The 25,813-nt window shown below is 41.1% G+C and overlaps 12 protein-coding genes across 12 annotated transcripts; 9 read left to right on the forward strand and 3 right to left on the reverse strand. All coding sequences in view use genetic code 12, as the record gives it.

The window, feature by feature from the left end:
- Positions 1–47: 47 nt before the first annotated feature.
- On the reverse strand, positions 48–1,013 carry PICST_64277 (mitochondrial 37S ribosomal protein MRPS28; the record flags this gene model as incomplete). The annotated part of the gene is made up of 1 exon (XM_001386699.1): positions 48–1,013. The coding sequence occupies one exon, from the start codon at positions 1,011–1,013 to the stop codon at positions 48–50; it is 966 nt and encodes a 321-aa protein (XP_001386736.1).
- A 284-nt stretch (positions 1,014–1,297) lies between these two features.
- Positions 1,298–4,679, forward strand: PICST_68531 (predicted protein; the record flags this gene model as incomplete). Its single annotated transcript, XM_001386516.1, has 1 exon — positions 1,298–4,679. The coding sequence occupies one exon, from the start codon at positions 1,298–1,300 to the stop codon at positions 4,640–4,642; it is 3,345 nt and encodes a 1,114-aa protein (XP_001386553.2). The 3' UTR covers positions 4,643–4,679.
- Positions 4,680–4,993: 314 nt separating this feature from the next.
- On the forward strand, positions 4,994–5,605 carry PICST_64096 (predicted protein; the record flags this gene model as incomplete). Its single annotated transcript, XM_001386517.1, has 2 exons — positions 4,994–5,048; positions 5,094–5,605. Coding segments are annotated over 2 exons (567 nt in total), but the record flags the coding sequence as incomplete, so codon positions are not given.
- Positions 5,606–6,220: 615 nt separating this feature from the next.
- On the forward strand, positions 6,221–7,354 carry LYS12 (homo- isocitrate dehydrogenase; the record flags this gene model as incomplete). The annotated part of the gene is made up of 1 exon (XM_001386518.1): positions 6,221–7,354. The coding sequence occupies one exon, from the start codon at positions 6,221–6,223 to the stop codon at positions 7,352–7,354; it is 1,134 nt and encodes a 377-aa protein (XP_001386555.1).
- Positions 7,355–7,438: 84 nt separating this feature from the next.
- PICST_91430 (predicted protein) lies at positions 7,439–8,658 on the reverse strand (the record flags this gene model as incomplete). Its single annotated transcript, XM_001386700.1, has 2 exons — positions 7,439–7,535; positions 7,599–8,658. 2 exons carry the CDS (start codon positions 8,656–8,658, stop codon positions 7,441–7,443), a joined length of 1,155 nt encoding a protein of 384 aa, XP_001386737.2.
- A 298-nt stretch (positions 8,659–8,956) lies between these two features.
- On the forward strand, positions 8,957–11,062 carry PICST_64595 (predicted protein; the record flags this gene model as incomplete). Its single annotated transcript, XM_001386519.1, has 3 exons — positions 8,957–9,214; positions 9,311–9,448; positions 9,488–11,062. 3 exons carry the CDS (start codon positions 8,957–8,959, stop codon positions 11,060–11,062), a joined length of 1,971 nt encoding a protein of 656 aa, XP_001386556.2.
- Positions 11,063–11,443: 381 nt separating this feature from the next.
- PIG7 (Phosphatidylinositol N-acetylglucosaminyltransferase subunit H (Phosphatidylinositol-glycan biosynthesis, class H protein) (PIG-H)) lies at positions 11,444–12,106 on the forward strand (the record flags this gene model as incomplete). The annotated part of the gene is given in 2 exon segments (XM_001386520.1): positions 11,444–11,637; positions 11,653–12,106. The coding sequence occupies 2 exon segments, from the start codon at positions 11,444–11,446 to the stop codon at positions 12,104–12,106; spliced, it is 648 nt and encodes a 215-aa protein (XP_001386557.2).
- A 2,492-nt stretch (positions 12,107–14,598) lies between these two features.
- On the forward strand, positions 14,599–15,572 carry PICST_68533 (predicted protein; the record flags this gene model as incomplete). The annotated part of the gene is made up of 1 exon (XM_001386521.1): positions 14,599–15,572. The coding sequence occupies one exon, from the start codon at positions 14,599–14,601 to the stop codon at positions 15,469–15,471; it is 873 nt and encodes a 290-aa protein (XP_001386558.2). The 3' UTR covers positions 15,472–15,572.
- A 302-nt stretch (positions 15,573–15,874) lies between these two features.
- Positions 15,875–17,593, forward strand: PRS3 (prolyl-tRNA synthetase, cytoplasmic; the record flags this gene model as incomplete). Its single annotated transcript, XM_001386522.1, has 1 exon — positions 15,875–17,593. One exon carries the CDS (start codon positions 15,875–15,877, stop codon positions 17,591–17,593), a length of 1,719 nt encoding a protein of 572 aa, XP_001386559.2.
- A 268-nt stretch (positions 17,594–17,861) lies between these two features.
- Positions 17,862–18,131, reverse strand: PICST_64118 (predicted protein; the record flags this gene model as incomplete). Its single annotated transcript, XM_001386701.1, has 1 exon — positions 17,862–18,131. A coding segment is annotated over one exon (270 nt), but the record flags the coding sequence as incomplete, so codon positions are not given.
- Positions 18,132–18,978: 847 nt separating this feature from the next.
- PICST_68534 (predicted protein) lies at positions 18,979–21,873 on the forward strand. The gene is made up of 2 exons (XM_001386523.1): positions 18,979–19,416; positions 19,471–21,873. Exons 1-2 carry the CDS (start codon positions 19,007–19,009, stop codon positions 21,155–21,157), a joined length of 2,097 nt encoding a protein of 698 aa, XP_001386560.1. The 5' UTR covers positions 18,979–19,006; the 3' UTR covers positions 21,158–21,873.
- A 684-nt stretch (positions 21,874–22,557) lies between these two features.
- PICST_85643 (predicted protein) lies at positions 22,558–24,584 on the forward strand (the record flags this gene model as incomplete). Its single annotated transcript, XM_001386524.1, has 2 exons — positions 22,558–24,452; positions 24,474–24,584. Exons 1-2 carry the CDS (start codon positions 23,082–23,084, stop codon positions 24,582–24,584), a joined length of 1,482 nt encoding a protein of 493 aa, XP_001386561.2. The 5' UTR covers positions 22,558–23,081.
- Positions 24,585–25,813: the final 1,229 nt, after the last annotated feature.

Here is a 25,813-nt window from a genome sequence, read left to right on the forward strand (position 1 = left end):
ATATGGCTATTTGCTTTAATATGTACAAGATAGAAAGCATCACCAGTTTACTCTGATTGCTCTTTCTGAAGAATGTCGTAGTTCTTTCTAGCCAAATCGTTGTATTCAGAGACTCTCTTTTGCAAGTCGTGGATCTTGTTGACCTTAGACTGTTGTTTATCGGAGAGTTTGACCAACTGCTTGTCGCCCCAGACCTTGAAGTCTTGAAAGTATTGTCTGCCCATGTTGAATTCTCTAGTGATGACATCGTCAGTCAAGCCCAATTTGGCAATGGTGTAGTAATACTTTTCTGGGTTATCTCTCTTTAAGTACTTCAAGATTCTCTGTCTGTGTTGCACCATTTGACGAACATGCTCAGTATGGGTGTGGTCCTTAGGGGATTCTTTGACATGGTCCATACCGAAATGGATCTTCACTGTCAATATAGCCGCCTGGACTTCAGGAGAAGCAGTGTCACCTTCTTGTCTTTGGAATTCTTCTCTGGCCAACTTGATAGCCAATATTTTCTTATCCATTTTGTTTGTGTTTCTCAAGTTGAGAATGGTTAACAACGCTCTCTTCTTTCTTTCTTCAGCAAGACGTATAGACTCGTTCAACACTTCTGTACCTTTGCTCTTGTCCAAAGCAGCCTTTTCGGCACCGTAGAGTAATTTTTCAAATTCCACACGATCGAAACCGTAGGCAAGATGATTGGTATGGTTTTCGACTTCCTTCTTGATTCTATTCATAAAGCCATTGTCAACTTCTCCCAAGACTGGGTCGACCTGGAACTGCACGTTCTTGGCTTGTTGTTTCTTGTAGTTGTTCACATCTCTAATGATCTGTTTCTTCAATCTTTTTTCCTTTCTACGCAAAATTTTGGCCTTGGATTTAGAGGCATCTGGTGATATGAATTGCTTAGCAGCGAGAGTAGGGTGGGCTTTGGCCGGAGCAGAGGCAGCACCAGAACTGCTGTTGATACTTGAAGCCACTATTCTCCCACTGGAGAACATACGTGCTGATAATCTGAACATGACGTCTATGTTTCTGAATATCAGCGAAACAAACGAAGAATATAGCTAATGCTTGTCTGACTGCTACCTTTTTTAAACAAGCCAACCAGTTTTCAAGCACTGAATTTTTCACCAAATTGAAGGAAAAAATTAGCTCTCCAGAGTCACGTGTAATAATATATTTATATGCAGTTTTACATGAGAGAACTTGCTCTGAATAATACGGTGATGGCTGCGATGAATTGTGAAAATACCAGACGTAGCTGTCTTGATTTATACCGAAAATTTGAACTAAAAGAGTCGAAATGAGCAGGAACGGTTTAGATGACCGTGTGAATAGATTGTACTCGTTGAGCAGACGATGGTATCCAGAATTGAAGAAAGACTTCTCCAATACACTCATCAACAATGTACACTCTGAGCTCTACGATCTGGAGAATCTGTACTTGCCCCAGACTTCATGTCTTGAAGTATTGTTAGAAACAAAATACTTCGAGAAAGTGCTATGGGCGAACTTTAATGAAGATGTCACAACGACCCACATTGAACAAATTTTGCATTTGGACTGGCTCTCGACCTATTTTGAATATGAGAAGTTTCGTCACAATTCAATCTCTAGTATGTTGAGGAGCGAAGACAACATCAACTTTATCATTAGAATCTTGGAAATTACCTTCAAACTCACAGCATCTACCAATTATAGACTCAATTCCCTCGTATTGCGGTTTTTCAGTATCTCCAAACCCCTTCCTCTGTGTTTGGATGAGATAACAGATATAATCATATGGAATAATGTACCTAGTCTAACGTCGAATCTCGCCAGCCCCTACAAAGAACGCTTAAAAGAAGCAGTTGTTAAATTTGAAAAGATAGAAGATGCTTCTCAAAGAAGAATATCAACGCTCACAAACAAATGGCTCTTTAATTTATTGCATGATACAGCTAGACAACACATACTAATATCCACCAAATCGTCCATTCCTCCATTTTACTTCGAGTATCTAAATGAACTTTTAAATTTCTTAGCTTTTCTCGTTTTTAACTATCCGGAGAAAGCAGATGAATTTATTTTACAGTCCAACATAGTCTCTATTGTTTCATTCAATTCGTCCCTCAAGAATCTGCTAGAACAAGTGAAGCAGAAATTTCTTTCCCATTTTGCTACAAAGCAGAGTAGCTTCGAGATACTACAACATTTAATTTACAATAGAACTAAGGTTGTTGTAGATGTTGATATTGCTGTTCCACATAACATAGCTATAGATGAGATTTCAAAGCATTTACAGAATTTTAGTATTCTAGATTTAGCATCATTGGCTAGTGATTTCAGATCAATTAAGGATCCATTGGTTCTCTTTGGGTCTACAGAGTTGGATGATAAGATGAAACTTAGTATTTTAGTTCAAACAGTATGTGATGGAATTGCTCAACCTAATGAATCTATCTCAAAATTTATTTCTAAGTTGGATGAATACGACTTGATGGACAATCCAAAGTTTTCGTACCCTCGAGGATGTATTTCTTCCATTCTCAGTCCATACAGATATCCATTTGCGAATAAAAATAATTCGTCTTTCACAATTAAGAATCTTCAGGAAGAGTTTCAAATTTATCTTCATCAACATATTTCAGGAGTATTGGAAAGGCTACGGATTGATCCAAAAAGTGGCATTCAAGGCAAGAGCAAATATTTCCACAAAGTTGAATCACTTGAGAATGTTAATGGAAGTACATTTTCTATGAAAACCAAATCAATTGTCCCTGCATCAATACAGTTTATCGTCTTGGTAGAGATGTTAAAACCAGTACAGTATTCTAAACAGAAGCGTATGAAGGAATTTGGAGTTAATGTGATTAGAATCGTACAAATCAGTTCGAATTCTGTGGATGGAAAAGATGCCACTTTCAAGTTCACTTTTAATGAAGAAATTCAGTCATTTTCAAGTAGAATAAATCATTTTATTTCTGTTCCGTTTTCGGTGCCGGGAAGTTCACTCCTTGCACTTTCAGACAGTAAAGCTGTTCCAATACAAAAAAAGAATGAATCAATATCTCCAGTAGACTACCAAACTCCATTGGGAATCTCCATTTTGTCTGAAACAAAGAGTGAAAATGGTAAAGACCGATCGCATGAGAACGAATTATGGGAAGTTGAAAGAAATGGAGACATATTGAGCAGTTATCAAAGAGATATTATGGCAAATATTATTAAAGGACATGGCAAAGCGTTCAGGTTTGAGAAAGGGTGTGGCATGAAAAAGTTGATTTCACTAATCTTGACTCTGAATCTTAGTAATTCCCGATGTCTTGTCATAGTACCCAGCAGAAATTACTCAAGACAAATTCCTGCTTCTATTTTAGAAAATCGAGTCTCATACTTGAGATACGGTAGCGAACAGGACATTCGGTCTCTCAGCAATTTTGTCAAGGAAACATATAAAGCGACGATCGGTTTAATAGGCGAGAAATGCGAAGTGGAAGAGAATGAGCTGGTATCCATTGCTGGTATTTACAAGTTCGAACAACGTCTTAAATTGGAGTGGTCTAAGATTGCGAACTCTTTATCTCTAGGAGTAGAGACAAAAAATGAATTGAAGAGCGCCTTCGCTTTCTTTAGTGGCGCTGATTCACCAGTGCCACAATCGGTGAACTTCAAGATGGTATTCAAGGCATATAAGAAACGCCGATATGCCTTAGCACTTGCTGCTACATTAATTCCGATTATTGAATTGCATAGCAAGGGGAGAAACGATGACGTATGGAACCTTTTGTTTCGCAAGTTCAGTTCTATCATTGCTTATGAAGACTATTTGAACTTATTACAAAACAATTCTCATCATAATATGAACAATTTCGATAATATAATTGTCGTCAACGGATGGCCGGGAGCAGCATTAGTGGCGGGTTTGAAAAATACCCATACAAGGAAAGTAGTTGAAATTGGTGCTAGACATGTGCTCAGTTCGACTAAATTAGGCGAGCAGGAACCAGTATTGTTTCAGTGGAGGCCAGAATTTATACCAATCTCTAAACAGAATCTCAAACTCGTTAACAAGAAGATTAGAAATTTCAACCCTGGTTTGAAGCATGTCTTTCAAGTTATATATACCGAGGATCAAGTCGATAGCATGGAGTATAGTGTATTGTTGTATCAATACTTAAGACTTCTCGGATATCCGTCATCAAAGATATGCATTTCTGTCGGTTCTCTTTTGCATAGAGCACTCTTAGAGGAAGTCTTGAGTAAGCATTGTACAAAGATTAGCAAAGATAAGTCTATCAAGTCAGCCAATGAAAGTAGTGATGATCCAAAAGATTTCCAATTCGGATGGCCCGACATCTTAATTTATGATGATCCAGATTACTACTTTGATACTTATGAATATGGTATCATTTCAGCAGTCAGTCAGACTGCAAACAGGTTGGAAGTCATTAGTTTACCAGGAAGATTTGGCAATTACATTATTGGACTGCAAATATATTCACATGAGTTCGAGCTTCCTGAGGTGGCTGATCTTGAAGTTGTTGTAGGAGAGAACTACAATACTGAAGTGCGGAAGCAGTCGCAGCTGTATCCTATCGAAAGCAAAGACCATTTTGAACAGTACATTCACAACATGACAAAGGTAAGGCTCGGGCACAAGAAGTAGCATACATAATAGAACTAATAGAATAAAATACCATTTTACTAACTAATGTCAAGGCTACATCTAGCTGCGAAAAACGACTGCGAAAAATAGCAATATTCCATGTGCAGAATACTCACGTGATCCATCATCAAATTTTTCAGTAGTCTCATAGGAGTAGTGAAAAATTGATCATTTGAATTCGATTCTATTCTTTCTCATACGGTTAACATCCATTCCAAAATAATGTACAGAAGAGCATTGACACCATTGACTAGAAGCGTGACGAGATCCGTTCTTGCTCGCAATGGCATACAACAAGCTGCCAGGTTTGTGCTGCCTCTTGCCACTACAGCTCCAAGATTGACTTCCTACAGATTTGCCTCTACTGAAGCAGCCAAGGAAAACAAAGAAGAAAAGCCTGTTGAAGGTGAGGAACCTGTCAAGGAGGGTGAGGCTTCTGCCGAAGAACCAGCCATTTCTGCTGAAGAACAGGCCATCAATGAATTGAAGGAAAAGCTCGATGCTAAAGACAAAGAACTTGCCAACATGAAGAACCACTACGCCAGATCCATTGCTGACTTCCGTAACTTGCAAGACACTACAAAGTTGGAAGTTCAAAAAGCTAAAGACTTTGCTTTGCAAAAGTTCGCCAAAGACTTGTTAGAGTCGTTGGATAACTTCAGTTTGGCACTTGAGTCTGTCAAGGAAGAAACATTGAAGACCAACGAAGAGGTCAAGAGCTTGTACGAAGGTGTCAACATGACAAGAAACATCTTTGAAAAGACTTTGAGCAGACACGGCATAGAAAAGATCGATCCAATTGGCCAACAATTCGATCCTAACCAGCACGAGGCAACCTTCCAAGTCCCACAACCAGACAAGGAACCCGGTACTGTTTTCCACGTACAACAGCACGGATACACTTTGAACTCCAGAGTGTTGAGACCAGCCAAGGTCGGTTTGGTCAAGGGTGAGGATAACTAATCACGAAAATGACCAACTATTCATGAGATGTTTATAAAATCACTGAAGGGGAATCCCTGTAATGTACTAATGAACTTGTTGTACGACCTTCATCTTTACATACTTTTTGCTTCTTGTATATATGCAACAGAAATATACTGTTTCTACGAAAGAACCAATAATAAGTCGTAGAAAGAAAGAGACATCTAAAAGGAGAAATCCTGATAGATGCATAAAAATGACAGTATATATTGACAGAAGCTTACGAAGGCAAGTAGTCACATAATTTGAAAAACTAAATTTTGCACCCAAAAACCAAAAATCGAAATATTTCCATCTCTCTAAATTCCCTATACTTCAATATAAGATCATATTTGGCTTAGTACTCTCTATGATGACTCCTTAAACTATGTCAAATACGGCGTTTGTGATAACGTACACGTGACATGAGTCATCTGTGGGTCTAACCCATGCCGAAATCGCTCTGATTGCCCCAGATTGTGCATGCGGATTTCGATAGGGAAGTTTTTGGATGAATTTTTCAGATCTGAATTCATTTTTTCTCTCAGATCTTTTCGTATTCTTTTCTTTCTTTTCTAGTATTCAACTTCCACACGCTGTAGTTGTCCAATTGCTATGTTGTCTTCCAGAACCGCCTTCCGTCGTACTTTCACAACCTCGGCCTCTCTTCTCAAGAGCTTGAAAATCGGGTTGATTCCTGGTGATGGGATTGGCCGGGAAGTTATTCCAGCAGGTAAAGCTATTCTCGAGAACCTTCCCAAGGACCTCGACTTGCAGTTCGAGTTTGTCAACTTGGATGCCGGTTTCGAATTATTCCAGAAGACTGGAACTGCCTTGCCAGACAAGACTGTGGAAGTGTTGAAGAACGAATGTGACGGTGCTCTTTTTGGCGCTGTGTCTTCTCCAACCACTAAGGTAGCAGGCTACTCTTCTCCCATTGTCGCATTGAGAAAGAAGTTAGGATTGTATGCTAATGTACGTCCTGTCAAATCTGTTGAAGGAATCGGCAGACCAGTCGATATGGTCATCGTCAGAGAAAACACCGAAGATTTGTACATCAAGGAAGAAAAGACCTACAAAGCTGAAGATGGTACCAAGGTTGCTGAGGCTATCAAGAGAATTACCGAGACTGCTACCACCAGAATCGCCAAGGTCGCCTACGACATTGCCTTGCAAAGACAGGCAATTAGAGATGCATCTCCAAACTTGAAGTCGTTGCACTCCAAGCCTTCCGTCACAGTGACCCACAAGTCCAATGTATTGTCGCAATCTGATGGTTTGTTCAGAGAAACTTGCAGAAACGTCTATGATGCCAACCATGAAGAATACGCAGGTATCGACTACAAGGAACAGATTGTCGACTCCATGGTCTACCGTATGTTCAGAGAACCGGAAATCTTCGATGTTGTCGTGGCTCCTAACTTGTATGGTGACATCTTGAGTGATGGAGCTGCTGCTCTTGTTGGCTCACTTGGTGTTGTTCCATCGGCTAACGTTGGTGACAGCTTCGCCATTGGTGAACCATGTCATGGTTCGGCTCCAGACATTGAAGGTAAGGGTATTTCAAACCCTGTCGCTACCATCAGATCCACCGCCTTAATGTTGGAATTCATGGGCTACCCTAAGGCTGCCGCAAAGATCTACGAAGCTGTCGATGCTAACCTTTCTGAAGACAAGATCAAGACTCCTGACTTGGGTGGTTCTTCTACTACTCAAGAAGTCATCGACGACATCATTAGACGTTTCTAAATGTACATAGTCTGATAAGAATGAACTCAATGCAGAAATGGTGTTTATCGTAGAAAAAGTAAATCTATATTCTAAATCTAAAATGCTTAATAGGGTTTGAACCTGACGTCGCTCTTCTTTTTCTTCTTGTCCTTTTTGTCTTTCTTGTCTTTCTTTTCTTTCTTTTCTTTCTTTTCTTTATCTTTCTTTTCCTTCTTTTCCTTCTTGTGTTTTTTATGTTTTTCTTTCTTCTCTTTCTTTGTACTATCCAGATCAGAGTCCACCTCTATGTCTTGTGTACCTTCTTCTGCTACTTGTGGAGAATTGGATGCTATTTCTAACTCATAGGGCATCTCCCATAATCTGATGTGACCGTCCTCTCCGCAAGTCAATGCATTTCTTGTATTTGGTATCACAACTAAGTCACGAACAATCTCTTCTCCATGTGCATCAGCAAACCATGTAGGTCGGGAAAGGTCGATTTTCTCGTGGGCAATATCAAATGGAAAAAGAGAGAATTTTCTCTGCGAATTTGCACCCACGCCAACATATCCTTGAGTGTTGAGATCTACGATATACTCACAATCAGGCCATTTTGATCTCACATCACCAAGATCATTTGGCTCTGGTTCAGCAATAACTTCATAATTGGTGTCATTCAATTCGTAGAAAGCTAAAGTTTCCATATGAGAAAGTATAGAAATTCGTTTTGGACCCGTGAAATGGCACGAATGAACCGAGGCAAAGTTAATCACTTGGTGCAAGGCATCGTCCTCATCTTTTTCGTTGAGATCGTATATGTTGACGTATCCATCTGTTGAGCCAGACATCAAGTAATTAGAAATGGTAGGATGGAATTCGATACATGTAATATCGTCATGGTGTGAGTCCACAAACGATCTGACGACTTCAGTTGGATTTCTCAAATCCCAAATATGCAATTCGGCATCGACACCCACCAACTCTGTCCCACCTGCCAAGAGGTTGTGACCATACCCCAAACTGAGGAAGTTGGAGTTCTTGGTGTTGGTAAGGGTGTGAACTGGAGTAGAACCAGCTCTAAGGTCCCATATCTTCACACCGTCGGTAGAGCAAGAGGCTAACGTGAAGTCGTCTATTTTTTTTATACTGTTTATACTCGATTCATGAGCATTCGGAATCGAGAAATATGGCGAACTGCTGAGACTAGCAACCAGAAACCCATGAAGTGAGCCGTTACTGGATGATGAGATGAACAGTTGGTTATGAGCATAATACTCGAGGTTTAGCACCCAATTGTCGGATTCAGCTGCAAGTGACCAGTCATAAAGAGCTTGAGCACGCATTTTCCCGATTCAGCTATACAGAAAATGTGAAGCTCGTGGAAATATAAATCGTTTGATACTCTTTCACCTAGAAAGTAGAAATTAATTATGTAGATAGTGAAAAATTTCTGTGCACTCTCAGCAGTAAGATGCTCCAGGAATGGAGAATCTCATCGCGCAACTTGGAGCAGCTTGCTGATATCATGGTTATATAGTGCGGCATGGATGTTTCTGAATATAGTAAACAAAAAAGTCATAGATCAATACAAGAAGATATGGTTTCTTCTTTTCACAAATAAGTGCAACCTCTCGAGAAGAAATGAGTAGTATTGTCAAGAAGGGCACGCATTTTGCGCCCAAGATAAAGAAAAAGGTTATTCGAAGGAAAAACCTGTCAGTTTCTGGTGGTATAACTCCTCCAGCTACCCAAGTGCACAAACCTTCTCAAGATGGATTTACAATTCCAGGCATGGAAAAGACCATGAGTGCCATAGAAGCTGAGGATCAAGATGTGGTACCACAAGAATCCCTCAAGACGTTGTTACCTCCCCAAACGGCCACTCCTGAAAGCACACAAGTTATTCCTGAAGAACCTAAACAATCTGAAAAGGGAGTTGAACAAGAACCAGAGAAGGATTTAGAAAACGTCTCTCAAAAAGATGATGTAGATAAGCCTGTTGTCAATAATGAAAATAACAATAAACCTTCGTTCAAGTTCTCTTTGACTAATGAATCTCCCAAGAAGCCAGAACTAGTAGCGGAAGAAGACATTGATCCTATGGATACATCTAAGAGATTAGATGAAGACAAGGTTGTGACATCTGATGCAACACCTGCAGCCCCGGAAAAGCCTTCTGAGTCATATCAAAATGCTGAAGAGTTCAGCGATAATTCTGATGATGAAGTTTTCAAGTTGCCAGAAGAGAACCAAATGAGTAGGCGTCAGTCGTCTGTGCGTAGATTATCTGGAATAACATCAACTACGATAAGGAGTAGATCAGGTTCGGTCTCGTTGAAACCGCCTTCTGTTTCTGAAGCAGATTCTCAGTATGTTCCCGCAAGAATCAACATTCCTGTGGCTAAGTCTACTAAGAGAAGGAGATCACTGGCTCCAATCAGACCTTCAGAGAAAAGAGCCAAGATCAGAGCCAATATTGCTGCCAACCCTGCGACAGCTGCCGACCAAATTGAAGCTGATGAAGCTGATGAACGTGCCCGTGCAGAAGCTCGTGAGGCTCCTACTTCGAATGTAAACTCGGAATATGTGGTTGCTGTTGATCCAGAGAGTAAACGGTTGAGAAAGTACCGATTGAAGTCTAAGGACGAAGTCGAGCAAAAGATCGAAGAATTGCCTAAAATCAGTGATCAGACTCAACATGCAGAGTTAGTACCTATTGCTCCTCCAATTTTAGAAACGACAATCGAAAATATCAGACAGTTGCCTAATACTGTAAAGAATGAAGATGTTGGTTTGTATGCCGGTATCGAGATTGAGGTAGATACCATGACCATGAGAGACTTGTGTAAACCCAGCTTGCCCATTGGAAAGACCAGTTCTAACTTTACAAGTGTGCAGTTAGCTGAGGTTGCACTCAAGAAAAAGCGTGATGACAGAAGGAGATATAGAGACTTGGCCCGTATAGAAAGAAAACCTGTGGAGGAGATAGAGGCACGTGAAGAGGAAAGAGGGAAGAATTTGAATGAATCAGACAAAAATTCAAATGCAAAGGTAGCGAAGAGCATATTGGATGGAGACGATGAGCCTTCGCAGCCCAGTGGTGGTTTACAGTTGAATCTTGATGCCGAAGGTAGGATTAGTTTGGACACAGATTCTACTGTTGTTTCTAGACATCTAAAGGCAGACAATTCTGGTTTGAAAGTAGAGATAGCCAATGAGTTCGAGAGCCCTATCATTTCCTCTACGTATTCAAAGAGAAGACACACTGATCGTTGGACAAACGACGAGATGATACAATTCTACCAGGCATTAAGTACATTTGGTACAGATTTCTCGTTGATTGCCCAGTTATTTCCTTATAGATCCAGAAAGCAAATCAAGATGAAGTTCAATTTGGAAGAAAAGAAGTTCCCTGAAGTTGTGGAAATGGCACTCAAGAGAAAACTCCCAGCCAATTTCGAAGCTTATTGCTCTTCTGCCGACAAGAAAATTGAAACTTTGGAACACTACAACATACAATTGCAACAGGTACGAATCGAACATGAGGAAAGTATGGCGCAGATTGCCCAAGAAAAGGAAAGAGCAATACGAGAAGATGCTGAAGAGAGCAGAAGAAGAGAAATTGAAATCAGAACCGGTTCCAAGCCCATGACCAGAGCTGAGAGAATCAAAGAATTACGTAAGAATGAAATGGTGGTTGGGTCTGTTGACGATGTCAAGAAACACCAAGACGCAGAAACAGTATGAGAAACGAGATAATAAAACGATTAGAAGTTAATGAGTATTAGAGACACTTTTTGCAATTCTGCAAACTCGGGTTTTTTGCCTAAGTGGTAAATATACAGAAATGACACAAACGGACTTAGCAGCCAAATTAAATGCAACATGTAGCTGGCAGGAGTTAAAAAGAATATGGCTGAAGCAGATTCCAATTTATAGAAATTACATAAAGTCACGTGCGCTCACTTATAATATGACTCTTCCCTCAGTATATATCAATTGAGTAGCCGTCCCAATTGGGTATATGAAAGCGATAACCTGGACTTTTCAACTGGTTCTTCTTTGACAGGTAGCGATGGTCTATGAAGGCTGTATATTAAAGCATAGCAAAAGCAAAAGAGAATAGATATGTCGTCGCCGAAAGACTACGTTCTAGATATCACTCCTTCTGTTCAAGATAATAATGTTCTGGATCTCAATTTGATAAAGTTCACAGTGAGGAACAGAAGACAAGATCCGGTGACACGATTCAAAGTGCCTTTGCTAGCAATATTAATAGCTGTACTTGCAGCTTTTACTGGCAGAGTACTTTTGCGTGACAGGTTGGTCAGTTTCAGCATAAATAGCATATGGGAGCTTGAGATCAAGCGATCTGAAAGTGTGGTAATAGCCATATTGGTATCACTTATCGTGCTTGTTTCTCTTAAGCAAGTTCCTGAAGATTCAATCACAGTTATGAAAGGATTAGGAGTACAGCTTCTGTCGAGAAAGAGCTGGAAATTTCAGTACAGAAGCGAGTGCTTCATCCCCGTCAGCAATACCATAGATCTAGTGATCCATGAAGGGTTCCATGGCTATGGCCAGGTGATCTTCTATCTCTGTATTCTCACCAAAAGCAGTGCTGTGGGAAAGACAAACAACGACAACATCATCAAGGTGGCGTTCCCTGAGTTTCTCCCTAGGAAGGACATTCTACTCGATGTCTGGAAGCTTAGTCGAGAATTGCTCTTTGGTGATGCTAAGAGATACTGGAGACGCGTTCCCGGCCAAGGGTTGAAACAAGTATACTAGAGAATACCCTTCATTACTAGACTGTACTATCTTGTTTTACAAGATTAGTATTTCTAAAAGAAAAGTTAAATAGACTCCAACTTCATTTTTAATTCTTTTTCCATGCATATTCAACATATCCATTATAGACTTATTCACATATTCAGGTTACTTTTTACCGGCTCATTACATAGGATTTGCTTCGATTGAAGTTTGCATTAATTACGTATTCTATGTCGTTACCGTATATAAATATCTAGAAAGTTTAGATTACCCAGTAGTGCCAGCACTACGTGCCAGGCACCATATTATTTGTAGGCGTTGTTGGTCGTGGCCAATGGTGTTGATGTCAGTTGGATTACATCTGTCCGAGTTGTCTGAAAAGATGGCCATAGTGTTTCTTCTCAGCAGTAGCAGCAATTCCTACGCTAAGGGCAGCGTATATGGAAGCTCCGAATAACAACTTGGTGAAAGTTGGTAGCATTGGACCTCCAGCCATATTGCCCATGTGCATGCTAAGGCCACGGGACAATATTGGAGCAGCAGCTCTCATGACAGGTCTAGAAAATAAGGAAAGCATTATTGATAATTATAAGTGATGGAACACACTAAGTGGTTTTGATATAGTATAGGGAAAACTTAGCATCTGCCAGGAGGGGAGTATTTCTTTCTTTATATACTATTTCGTACCATTCTAGATCTACCGTGTCTAAACAAGCCATCACCATACTTGAGAAATAACTCATCGCAACCAGAAATTGCGATGTACGATGACAGGTACAGCACTGCAGCTAGAAGAAAATAGGTTGCCTCATTATTGTTCAATAACCATAGCCTCGGGACCTCTGTTCCATTATGGGTAATGGAAGTGGCCTGAGTCATCTCTGTGAGTCGCGATAGCGCAGCAATTTTTTTTTTTTTGCACCCTTTTTCTTTTGACATCAGATGTTGCGCATCGGATCAACTGCGTTACAGTATGAGGCTACAGGGAAAAAACCGGATTCATTTCCAATGGCATACGGTAAGGCAGTCCATAGCCTCATATGCTTGGCCTGTATTCATTACAGTCACAATACTGGCGAACGTTATATAGTTACACGAAGGGGAGATGAGTCTGCCTAAGCGAGTGAACTAGGACATCTTGAGATCTCTCGTTGCGTTACTTTTTCGCGACGGAGGCACCGATTATTTATAGAATGAATAGAGAGGTTGAGTCATAGATTCAATTTCAAACTGAGTGTTGTTTTGCATCTGGAACTGAGGTAATTGAGCGTGTTTTACCTATTGATTGCTATCTTGAACAATTGATATCTTTGTCCAATGGACAAAATTGCAACTAAATTGCGAAAATTTGTGACTGAAATGTGAAAAATATATTCTGAGGATTTTACAAGGACATTTCCGAAACCAATAAATAAGGATTCCATAGAAAGTCCTTTTCTATGTAGGAGTGAGATGAGTTGTTTGTGGCAGTGTAGTTTCTTGCCTGGATGAGGTCATAAGATAGAGAGATTAACGCATGGACACAACTGAAAAGTTTTTCACTTCTGTTACAAATCATGTGATTAAGGGATACGTCCCTATCAGATGCAAGAGGTAATGACTACAGCGTTGCAACTAAAGTGGAAGACTTCCAGAAATATTTGAGTTTGCAATTGTTGGCCGAAGAGGATTTTCGCAGCCGGTAAAGATCCATCCGTAGCTAAATGAGCACTTACAGTTCACTGTGAATGACTGTCAGACTGGTGTTGGCAGTCTAGAGGTATATTCTATTCTACTCTGACAAGTCGCAAGTAGAATCACAGCTCCTTCTCCTGGTGATAATCGTTTTCATTCCAGCTACTGATAAAATGGTCTTAAATTCCACTAACTATGGCTCTGTTTCACGATTGCGCACAGTGGCTGCACAGAATCAAAAGTCAGTACAGAGAAACTTCCATTGCATAAGAGGACAAGGGTGGCACCCAAGACGAGTGCTGACGTAACAGAATAGTTGATCAGAGTAGTGAACCAAACCAGTAGAGAACTCTAGATCTGACACTCTCTCCATGATTAACATTCCAGAGTATTCTCGATCTTAGCTTTTGACTAAGGACTAAGAGAGCACAAACAAGTTGAGAGAGGGCCTAGTTCAAGAATGATCAATTTCCGAAAGACAGAGGTCGGAGCTTTCTAGAAACCACAAAAGTCACAGAAATTAGCGAAGCAATTGAACATACTTAGAAATCACAGGAAACTCGTCCATACAAAATTCTCTTTGCTGGCAAAATCCATAAATCTCCTCCAGCTTTCATCTCCCATCTATCCGTGCATGTATCATCCATAACGTGGGCACTGGTCCTTGTATGCCCTCTTCCCGAAAATGGTAACCACACAATGGCATGGGCAATCATAGGCTATCATTCATTTTATCCCCTGACCGGTAGTGGAATGTCATTTATATAATTATGTAGAGTAGTTAGGCAATTGTGTTGACACTTCATTTCTTTTCTTCCTCCAAGTAGTTTCATACCATGTCGTCCTCTAAGTATATTCTTGCTGCCACAGCCATTGCTGGTGGGGTCTACTACTATGACCAAAACGTGCAGCCCATTTTCCCCCGTCCCAACCAGATCCACCAGGAATTGGAACGGGTCGAACATAAAGCTGCCGAGTCGGCTTCCAACTTACAACAGAAGTTGACAAGCAAGATTGACAAGGGCAAGACAGACTTGTCGAAAAAGACACTGGAATTGTCAGACACACTCAAAGACACGAAATTGTACCCGGCTCCCCTGGCTACCGACACTAAGGAAGCGGCTTCAATCGTCGACGACATCAAGAAGACTGTGAGCTCTGGTGGCGACGTTGTGGCCGACTTGGCTGCTTCCGTCAAGGAGGAAAAATCGAGAGTAACTCGGACTGTGCATGGCTACATTGACTTCATCAATTCTCTCGGCAAGTCTGAGAAATCGGCTGTTGAGAAGCTTGCCACCGAAGCTGAGGCTACAGCCAATTCATGGTTCGACTGGTTCGGCAAGAGGGAAAAAGACGTAGAAAACGTTCTTACATCCGCTCTGAAGGAAGCTGAGAAGACCACTAATGAATGGTTCTCCTGGGGCTCTAAGAAATCAGACGAAATCTCGTCTACCTACGAAGATAGTAAGTCCAAGTTGAATTCTCGTTTCAGCCAGGAAAAGAAAAGAGCAATCGATACGTTCGAGAATGCAAGAGCCCAATATGAGCAGGCTATCGAAAAGGCTAGTAAGGGAGTAGACCCAGCCTACCAGAAGGCAGCCCAGAAAGCTAAGGAAGACTTGAACAAGTCTGTATCAGAGTTGAAGGCTTACGGTGATGACGTGTACACCGAGTATTCCAGCAAAATCAAGGATCTCTTTAGCAAGTAGACACTGAACAGTCTCAGCAATGGTGGCAATTGCCCCCACAGACTGAATAAATATCTAAGTTTGTATTAACACAGTATGTATTTAATATATACAGATTTTGTAACTCAACAGCTTCTTGAAGAATTGCAGTGTGAATTGCAGTGTGAATTGCAGTGTGAATTGCTGATGCCAGCCGAGTATACGCTCTCAATCTGAACTCTCTCTTTTGTAGGGTTCGTTCCGTATTATCTCAAGATATGGAACGGGTGCAAAATTGCTCCACTTTCTCTACTCAACTGTGAGCCGCACTGTAGCAACCTTTTCGCACTGCGAATCGCACCAAATAGACTTCAACATGATTTGGTTGTGAAAAATTCTAGCACTACCCAGATCTACTGCAAACCTCCTTCTACTAACGGCGGTCATGCTCTCCAGACGGTTTGTGCACATCAAGACGGTGCCCCGACTCTATTGCAACCATGTCGATACTTTCAACTACTCGAAAAATTTACCTACCCACGAATTGTTGGTCCAGTTGAATCTCATCAACCAGCCTCGAGCAGGCTTGGTCAACTGGTCTCCCATAGGACTCACGATCATGAACAAAATCAGCGACATCATTCGTCGAAGAATGGACGAAATCAGCTTCGAGGAGGTGAAACTATCACTCCTTTCCCACCATTCACTGTGGAGAAAAACTGGCCGTTGGGACAATAGCCTGGAATTGTTCAAGTTGAAAGGAGAAGAGTACATACTACTGCCCACGGCTGAAGAAGATATTGTCAACTACGTCTCGAACAACAGTTCCAGCTACAAAAACTTGCCGTTGTTGTACTACCAGATCAATCCCAAGTTCAGAAACGAAAAGAGACCTCGTGGAGGATTATTGCGAGGGAAGGAGTTTATGATGAAAGATGCCTACTCCTTCGATGCCTCAGAAAAAGATGCCATGACCACCTACCAAAGTGTTATAGGGGCCTATACAAAGATATTCGGGGACTTGAAGTTGCCCTATACGAAAGCAGAGGCTGATAGCGGCGATATCGGAGGCTCCTTGAGCCACGAATGGCACTACATAGACGATACTGGGGAAGATATCATCTATACTTGCGATGGTTGTGGCAGCGTTTCCAATGTGGAAAAGACTTTATCATATCCCGAACAGGAGGTCGACGAATCGCAATCCATTGAAGTGGCAGTAAGATACTTCACTACTGTTGACAGATCTACTTTGGTGTGTGCTTATTATCCATCATCCAGAACATTAGAACCCAAGTTCGTCAAGAACGAGATTCCTGATTTGGATCTCGATTTCGACGACCAAGAGACTATTCTTAAGGAGTTCTCCAATGAAGACACCTTGATTTCGAAAAGTATTGTCAGGATCATGGATGCTAGACTTCATTCTAGAGCAAACTTTCCTGACTTCCCTATCTCCTTTATCAACAGATCTCTCATAACTACCTTCACCGACATTCCTATCATATCTGCTATAGAAGGGGAGCTTTGTGGAAAATGCGAAGAGGGTCATTTACATTCAAACAAGGCAATTGAAGTTGGACACACATTCTATTTGGGAGATAAATATTCCAAGCCTCTAGACTGTAGCATGGATTTTCCTGTCAATGAAAAGGGTCAAGTGGAAAGAAGAAACTTGATTATGGGATGCTATGGTATTGGAGTCAGCAGAATCATAGCCTCGATAGGTGAGATCAATAGGGATGACAAAGGGTTGAATTGGCCCCAAAGCATAGCTCCGTGGACTATGACCATAATCGAAGGTGCGAAGAGTGAGTCTGGTGAAAGCTACGAATCATTCTATAACACTCTCAATGATAACTCAGTAGACTACAGACTCGACAATCGTGCCAAGATTGGTTTAGGGAAGAAGATTAACCAGTCCAATCTTCTTGGGATTCCATTGGCTGTCATCTTGGGTAAGCAGTATCCTATTATAGAGATTGAAGTCAGAGGAAAGCGTTACGTTGAAGAAGACCAGTTGAGCTGGAAAAAACTTCATGATAGCACGGACTATCTGTTTGAGTGGAGAGTAGATTTTGATGAGTCCGGTAAAGACGTGAAGCACTTTGTACATCGAGATGGGTTTATTGCTGTTGTTCAGGCATTACTAAAGGACATGTAAATAGACATAGCAGGTAATCTTGTTAGCTTTTCATTGTATATATACACAGAAATATATAATAAACCTAGAGACCAGACTAATGCAGTTGTGTTTACGAATTAGTATGTGAGATATCTATGACAAAGATATGGAGGGAGAAGTGTTTTAAAGACTTGACTATGTATCCTGAAAGTTGTGGTTGCACCTATTACATCAAGCAACACAATGAAACAACCTACAAGCCCAAGAGACAACCAAACGTTCTTTATAATGTTAATGATGGCTATGTTTAAGTGAACTTGCCGGTGATCTTGGCAAAGACGTGCAAGATGATGACGGAGAAGATGAAACCAACAGCCAACACCAACACTACCAATGGGTCGACTCTCAAACCCTGGGCTTCGTCAGTGAACAACTTCATCATGGTAGAAGAAGATCCACCAGCACCGGCGGCTCTGGTGGACAAAGGCAAGGCATTAGCGGTGGAAGCCTTCTTGTCGGCAGTAGTTTTTCTCTTGACGGCGGATCTCAAACCACCTGGAGCTGCAGAGGAGGAAGACTGATGAAATAAGTTAGTATTGATCGGAAATAAGGCGGCAAATCTGCTATACTAGCTTGAAGAATACCAAACGTGAAACCAAATCGACTATTTTCAATTTGAAGTAGCTTTGTTATCGAAGCGTTGGATTCATATTACATGGGTATCGTTTGGAAAATCTTTTCGAAACTGGATCTGAACGACAACCTTCAGAGCTGAGCCCTATAAGAAGAACATCTACATACCATAATGGTGCTATGACTGTAACGATTAGTTGAGGAATACCGTCATTCAACCTACAAAATTGTATAGCTGAGTTCACACGTATCCTGAACTGAAAAATTCGACGACAATGTCGCATGTTGATTTGTTTGGAGTATCCACGACAATGTCGCGCAAAGAAAAGATAGACACAGTCGTAGGGCCGTGCGGCGTGACATATTATGAGGGAAGCTTGAGAGAGAAAAGTGCAAGATCGGAAAACTGAAGATGCCAGAATAATAATAGAGATCCTGTCACAAAATGAATTCTTGTGTTAGGTTCCTTTTTCTCCCCACTTGTTCCACTACAATTCGTTGCTTTCTTTCTTCCGATCATCTAGTTGCAAATTCTCTCAAATCCGGAACCAGAGAAAAAACCCGTGCGCAGCGATTTTTCACAAAAAGTGATTTTCTGTGCGAGTCGCTTTGGCTTCCGCACTTTTCAGTGAAATCAGCTGGCGTTTTTTCCAGCGAAAAATGTAGCGCTTTTTTTGGGTTCACATCTGAAAAGCGAGAAAATCAAAATTGAATTCAGAAAATTCAAAAAATTCAAAAACAAAATTCAATTTATTCTGTTGAATCTTTTCGTTTTCTCACCGTTTTCTCCACCATCATCACCTTTCCCGTGTCTGTGCCATGGATTTGAGAAACTTGTCGGCTACCCCTAACCAGATGGACTCCGTCATGCAACGCCGCCCCTCGTTGTCGTCATTGTCTTCTACCTCAGGCTATGCCTCGTCCACATACGGAGGAACCTCTAATAGCAACCAAAACAACCAAAACAACCAAAACAATATCAGCAATCATAACAATCACATTGGCTCCAACTCCAACGCAAACACGAGCAACAACACGCCACAGATGTCTCACCAAAGATTGTCAGGGTCGACTTCCAGAAACACACTCAACTTGCAGAACTCGTGGTTGAACCAAAACTCGGGCTCCAACGTCGCTGCTTCCGCCAATGTTGGGCCATGGGTTGAACAGCAGCAGCAGCAGCAACATTCGACTTTGTCGTCTTTGGATGCTAAAGGCAAACTCGACTCGTCTCTGTTATACCAACAGAAAGAAAAACAAGGCGGTCTAGGATCCGGACTTAGCTCTGGACTCCAGTCTTCTGATCCATCTGGCTCGAATATTGGCAAAGATGATGACAACTCCGTCAACAATACCATCAACGATACCGATACCATCGATGACGATGAGTTGATCCCCACTGCCATCGTAATCAAGAATATCCCCTTTGCCATCAAGAAGGAGCAGTTGTTGGATGTCATGACCAAACTCAACTTGCCCTTGCCATATGCCTTCAACTACCACTTCGACAACGGCGTATTCCGAGGCTTGGCCTTTGCTAACTTCACGTCTACGGAAGAAACATCTCTCGTAGTCAACCATTTGAATGGAAGAGAAATCGGAGGCAGAAAGTTGAGAGTTGAGTACAAGAAGATGTTGCCTTTACAAGAAAGAGAACGCATCGAACGCGAAAAGAGAGAAAAAAGGGGCCAGTTGGAAGAACAACACCGTTCCACTTCTAATGCATCGCTTGCTTCGTTGATGTCTGCTGCGTCTACTACGGCTGCTACCAAAAACTTGAGTGTTAGTGCTGCGACACCCAGTGGAACCACAGAGAGATTGTATCTCCAATTGCCATTAAATGCACTTTTGGTTTCGACACCTCCTATGGAGTTAAATTTCAACGATTCCGAAACGTTGGAGTTGTACTCACAATTGCTCTTATTCAGAGACGATATTGGCAAATCTGTTTTTGAACTTGCCATTTCGCCAGCTAATTTGAACTTGACTCAGAGAAAGATATTGTCTATTTTATGCAACTTCTTGAATTTGCTCGAGATGTTCGACAACGGCTTGATAATCATCAGAAGAAAACATGGCCATGTAGTCCAATCTCTTACTCAAACAGCTTTAGGTTCGCAGCCAGTCCAGCCCTCTCACTCTTCGTCCATGATGAATTTGGGCCAATTGGCTTCTACTGGAGGCAATACTGCAGCTGCTGCCACTACCTCGAATCCTGCTCACCCGGAGTTGTTAAGATCGCAATCGCAATCTGCTTTACCACTTCCAAGATTAAGACAACAGACTTCAACCCCAATCCAGCAGTTTTCTCAGTATCAACAGGCTCCTGGTCAGCAACCACCGCAACAGCAACAACAACAGCAGCAACAGCCTGTAGCTCCACAACAACAAGGAAGAGGCTACCCTCAACAGTTCAACATGTACCAACAGCCTCAACAACAATCTCAACAACAGAACAATGGCAATAGTAACAGTAATAATCCACAGGTTGTGACACCAACTATGGTTTCGTCTAGTGCTGCTTCTCTTTTGAGGTCCTCCAATAACAGATCTTATGTAGACATCAGATCAACTCCACCACTTGGAGGAAACTTCAACCAGCAGCAGGGTCAGCATTCGAATCAACAGAATTCCATAACCAACTCTCCAACACCTCAGCACCACCACAACCACCATTTAGGGCTTCAGCAACAACAGCAACACTTTTTCCAGAACCAAGCTCTTGGAAATCCATCTCAGCCCACCACCCCACTTGCTTCCACTGACATTAACTCCAGATTCCAACCATTCGGTCAGCATGCGCATTTGAATGGCAGCATGACTTCGTTGCAGCACCAGAACGGATCCAATGTTCAATTAGAAGATTATAGCTCCGGAAACAACGATCCTTTGAACAACAAGTTCAACAACTTGAATCTTTCTGGCGCACCTTACGAAATGTCGAACTCCGGCATCTGGGGCCCAAAGTGAAGCCATACAGATTAGAACACCCCCAAAATTAATGAAAGAAGACTTATTCCACTGTTAAACATATTAACGAATTAATGGAGCTTGATTTTACGAGATTTAATGCTTTGAATAGACAGCCTTATTGAAGAACATTCGAAAATTACAAAAACAATAATATCTATCCCATTTAAATGGTTCTAGATGATATGCTTGAGCCCCCAATAGTACCGTGTATCGGTAATTATAGATCCATCATTCCTCTCCCCCACTATCCAAATCGCTTGTACTTAATACAATTATGCTCATGCTCATGAAAACTAATGAATTGATAGAACGGATATAGAGAAGGTAAGCGAACCATTATTATCTTCTTGTTTCCCACGATACTTATGATCTTTATGATGCCTTAGAGACGAGATTACCCAAAAATGCTCAACCAGCGCCAGCTTTTCTGCAAACAAAGACATTAGTTTTGCCCCCTCAGTTTTCATCCGATTCTAGCGACTGCTAAATCGAGAAGCCCGTTCACATTGGACCAGCGCTGATAACGGTAGGTCCATCTACCAGATTCATCTCTATGTTTTTTATATATATGTTTATTTATTCCTACGAGGCACGCGACGCTTCAGGTATGCAATGTAAAAATGATCAAGAGAAGTGTAGGAGATGTCAGTACTTAAGAATCAAGGACGACTCTATTAGAAAATAAGTCAATTGCTTTAAAAAATAAGCTCGCTACAATTGCCAAATTGTCATTTAATGTTAGTAAAAAGATCAGTAAAAGTCAGCAGAATTCAAACAATGGATTTTTCATCTCAATTATCATCTCATTTTAATTTCCTATAGTTCAAACTCAGGTCCCACACAAAAACTGAGAACCGAGGACGACCCCGGAACTGCGGAGTTCACAATAACCTCTCTAGTTCCTAATATCTCCTCCAATAGGAAAAGGGAGTCGGAACCGAAGCTGAATGAAACTTTCCCCACTGCCCTCCACTTTGGGGACAGATAACTTTAAATTGTGGCCACAATTTCTACACTTGATTACTGTACAGCTGTCTTTATGGAAAGGGCTTTAGTATGCCATAAATTACAGGATAAATATGAACAGACAAAGAAACACGAATTTAAAATTCCATTTCAACAAAGCTTAGCCAATTCAGCCAATTGAAATCGTTTCCTTTCATTTTCCAGCATTCTTTTCCTATTCTTTAGTTTCATAACCAGACTCAATTCCGGCCAGAGCCCCGGCAGATCTTGTTAAATTCGATGTTCGCCACTGCCAGAGAAACGCTGCCTTCACGTGACCGAATTTCTTTTTTGACATCAGAAAAAAGTGAGAAAAAACAAAAGCTGACTTCTCAAGATTGTAAAGAATTGATAAATTCTGGACGTTAATTTATTTTCACCAAGTGAGCAGACACGTCTGACGGGAATCATCGCTACGAAACGTCTCCTTTGGCACCTGTGTGAACCGCCTGCCTGAGCCGCTGCAACCATCCCCTCCTGCAAGAGAAGCCTGAACTGAAGTCGTTGAAATCTCCAAATAGGTGCCTATCTAGTTTCAGACCCGTCTTTTATCAGTGCAATTTGAACTACTTTCACCGTACAAGATTGTTTGCCTTATCAGTTACTGAAAAGTCAATTCCATTTTACCGGCTACAATTCTACAATAAATTTCAAGACCGGGACCGAAATCTCAAACTTGAAGCTGAAATTTTGTGGAGCATCTCTGTTCATTTATAGTAAAAAACTTCATCTGACTTCGCGGATCTGAAGATATTTATTCACAATTCCCTTACAAATTTACACAAGGGGAGCAATTGAATTGAAACTAGTGATTATCATTTCAAGTTTCTATAACAATTCATCTTTACCCGATTTTCTATCTTTGCCAGATCTTCCGATCTTTATCACATTATCCATCTTAAATTAACAATCTACTATGGGTCAGATCCTTTCGCAACCAGTCACTGAAAAGCAGTCGGAACTGGGCCAAGACAAACACATCGCCTACGGGTTGTCGTGCATGCAAGGCTGGAGAATCAACATGGAAGATGCTCACTCCACAGTTTTGAACTTGTACAAGTTAGAACCTGAAGACGAAACCGAGTCAGAAAAACAGGACAAAATCAAGCCTGACGATGAAAAGGAGGATGAAAGTGTCTCCAATGAACGTGTAGCTTTCTTTGGTGTTTATGACGGTCACGGTGGTGAAAAAGCCGCCATCTTTACTGGAAACCATTTGCACCAAATAATCAAGTCTACTGAAGCATTTGAAAAGAAGGATTACATCAACGCCCTTAAGGAAGGTTTCTTGAGCTGTGACCAAGCCATTCTCAAGGACTTCTACATGAGAGACGACGAAAGTGGATGTGCTGCTACCTCTGTGATTATTTCCGAAGACAAGATTGTCTGTGGTAACGCCGGTGACTCCAGAACTATCATGTCTATCAACGGTTTTGCCAAAGCCTTATCGTACGATCACAAGCCTTCCAACGAAGGAGAAAAAGCAAGAATCTGTTCTGCCGGTGGTTACGTTGATATGGGAAGAGTTAACGGTAATTTGGCCTTATCCCGTGGTATTGGTGATTTCGAGTTCAAGAAGAACATCGACTTGCCAGCAGAAGAACAGATTGTCACGTGTTACCCAGACGTTATTCAGCACGATATCAATCTCGACAATGACGAATTTGTCATTTTGGCCTGTGATGGTATTTGGGATTGTTTAACGTCGCAAAAGTGTGTTGAATGTGTCAGAAGAGGTATTTACGAACGTAAGTCTTTAACCGACATATGTGAAGAAATTATGGAATTGTGCTGTGCCCCTACCAGCGACGGTTCTGGTATCGGCTGTGATAATATGTCCATCGCTATTGTTGCTCTCTTGGACAACCGTATCAATGAAACTTTGGAGCAATGGTATGAGAAGATAATCAAGAGAGTTGAAATAGCTCAGAAAGACGACTCGTTGAAGTATGGGCCAATATCAAAGCCATACTCGGAAATATATAAGCAGATGTACGGTGAGTTCTACGAGATTGGTCAACAGTCACAAGCACCTAACTCCAGAAGTAACGGATCTGGTTTATCTGGTATTTCTAATGGAGGCTCCATTTTTGGTAGACAAGCATATGAAGGTGATATCGAAAATAATCAGACCGAGAGTCAAATTGATGACGCCGACCTTGGAAGTGGTGCCATTTCCTTACAGAAATTGTTAGCAAGTAATGCAATCACCAATGAAAATGGTGTTATATATCTCGATACTTCGTCTGCACAGTCTTTGTTGGCACACTTTGGTATGTCTGGCGAAGTAGCTGAAGAAGATGAAGAGGAAGATGACGAAGAGGATGTCCACGATAAACATATTGAAATTGAAGAGGTTGATGAAGATGACGAGGAAGAAGTGTCGAAGGAAGAAACATCCGAAGGCAAGAAAGATTAAGTTGATATCGTCATAGATTTTTGTTGTGTTACATTACATTTTATTTATGTTGATTCTGTTTGTTTGTTTTATTCTGTATTCTTGTTACTCTTCAGGCATCACGACTTCATTCATATTTTTCACTCGCCAAGTGCATGGCTACGCAACTGCTAAAATTAATGATTAATGGCTAGTGTTATCTATTTCTTTTTGATTATTGTCCATAGAAAAAACCAAAGATGATTTTCAATTCTGGGTTTCAACACACATACTATTATATCTCGATAAGACGTCCTTCAAGAGCATTTCTACCGTATTCAGTTCCTATCTCTGCAAATAGTACTATATGATTGTATAGTATAATAGTTATGATAATATCGTATTGTGAACTGTTGACAGTGTGTAATTTCAGTAACGAGTGTAAATATTGATTTAAGTAGTCCGTTGAGCCAGAGAATGTGGTATAGAGTGAAATGGATCTTTATCCTTAGAGGTTTAAGCTCTTTGGTTCGCAGCCACGCAATGCCAATCCTTGAGCTTTGTGTGCAAATTGTCATGCATGAAAGGCAGCACATTGTGAAGAACATGTTGCAATTACAATCTGGGCAGAATTAGATCAAACTTCTTGTGCACACGTACCGATCTACAGCACAGATGAATAACAACCATAGACCCTGGCGACAGTGTACAAGCTCAGTGACATAAACGAAATGCTACTGAATCAAGAGACTTTCTAAATTCTCCAAATTGGTTGTTGATCATGATTTAGAATGATAAGAGCTTTGAAGTTTTTAGAGAAATTGTAGATCAAATTGCGAGAAGAAATCTTGAGTTGCAGAAAATTCATTGACAATTAATGTTCCGGTCAGCACCGAAGAAAGACCAACAATATAGTAGAAAAAAGAAGCAACAATCCAATTCTGTTTATCCCATAGAACTAGTCTACTGAGAATTGACAGTTTATGATGGACCGGTGGGTGTTTTTTCAATGTCGTCTGGCTATTACAGATCTGGGACTAACACTTATCTCCTGCACACGTCTGACCAGATCCCATCACGTGAGTCAGTTACGAGAAAACGCCGCTTCTGTGCCATAGTAAATAAAGCGGTGATAAACAACTCCAGAAATACACCAAGATTAACTGCAAAAAGAACTACTCTTTTCACTAGTAGAGGCTACTGAATTTCTCATGTCGCAATTTGCTTGAATTTCTCCATTTCTTGTATCTACGCTTTCTTCCTTCCCCACA

Source organism: Scheffersomyces stipitis, chromosome 8, assembly GCF_000209165.1.
Source record: "Scheffersomyces stipitis CBS 6054 chromosome 8, complete sequence".
NCBI lineage: Eukaryota > Fungi > Ascomycota > Pichiomycetes > Serinales > Debaryomycetaceae > Scheffersomyces > Scheffersomyces stipitis.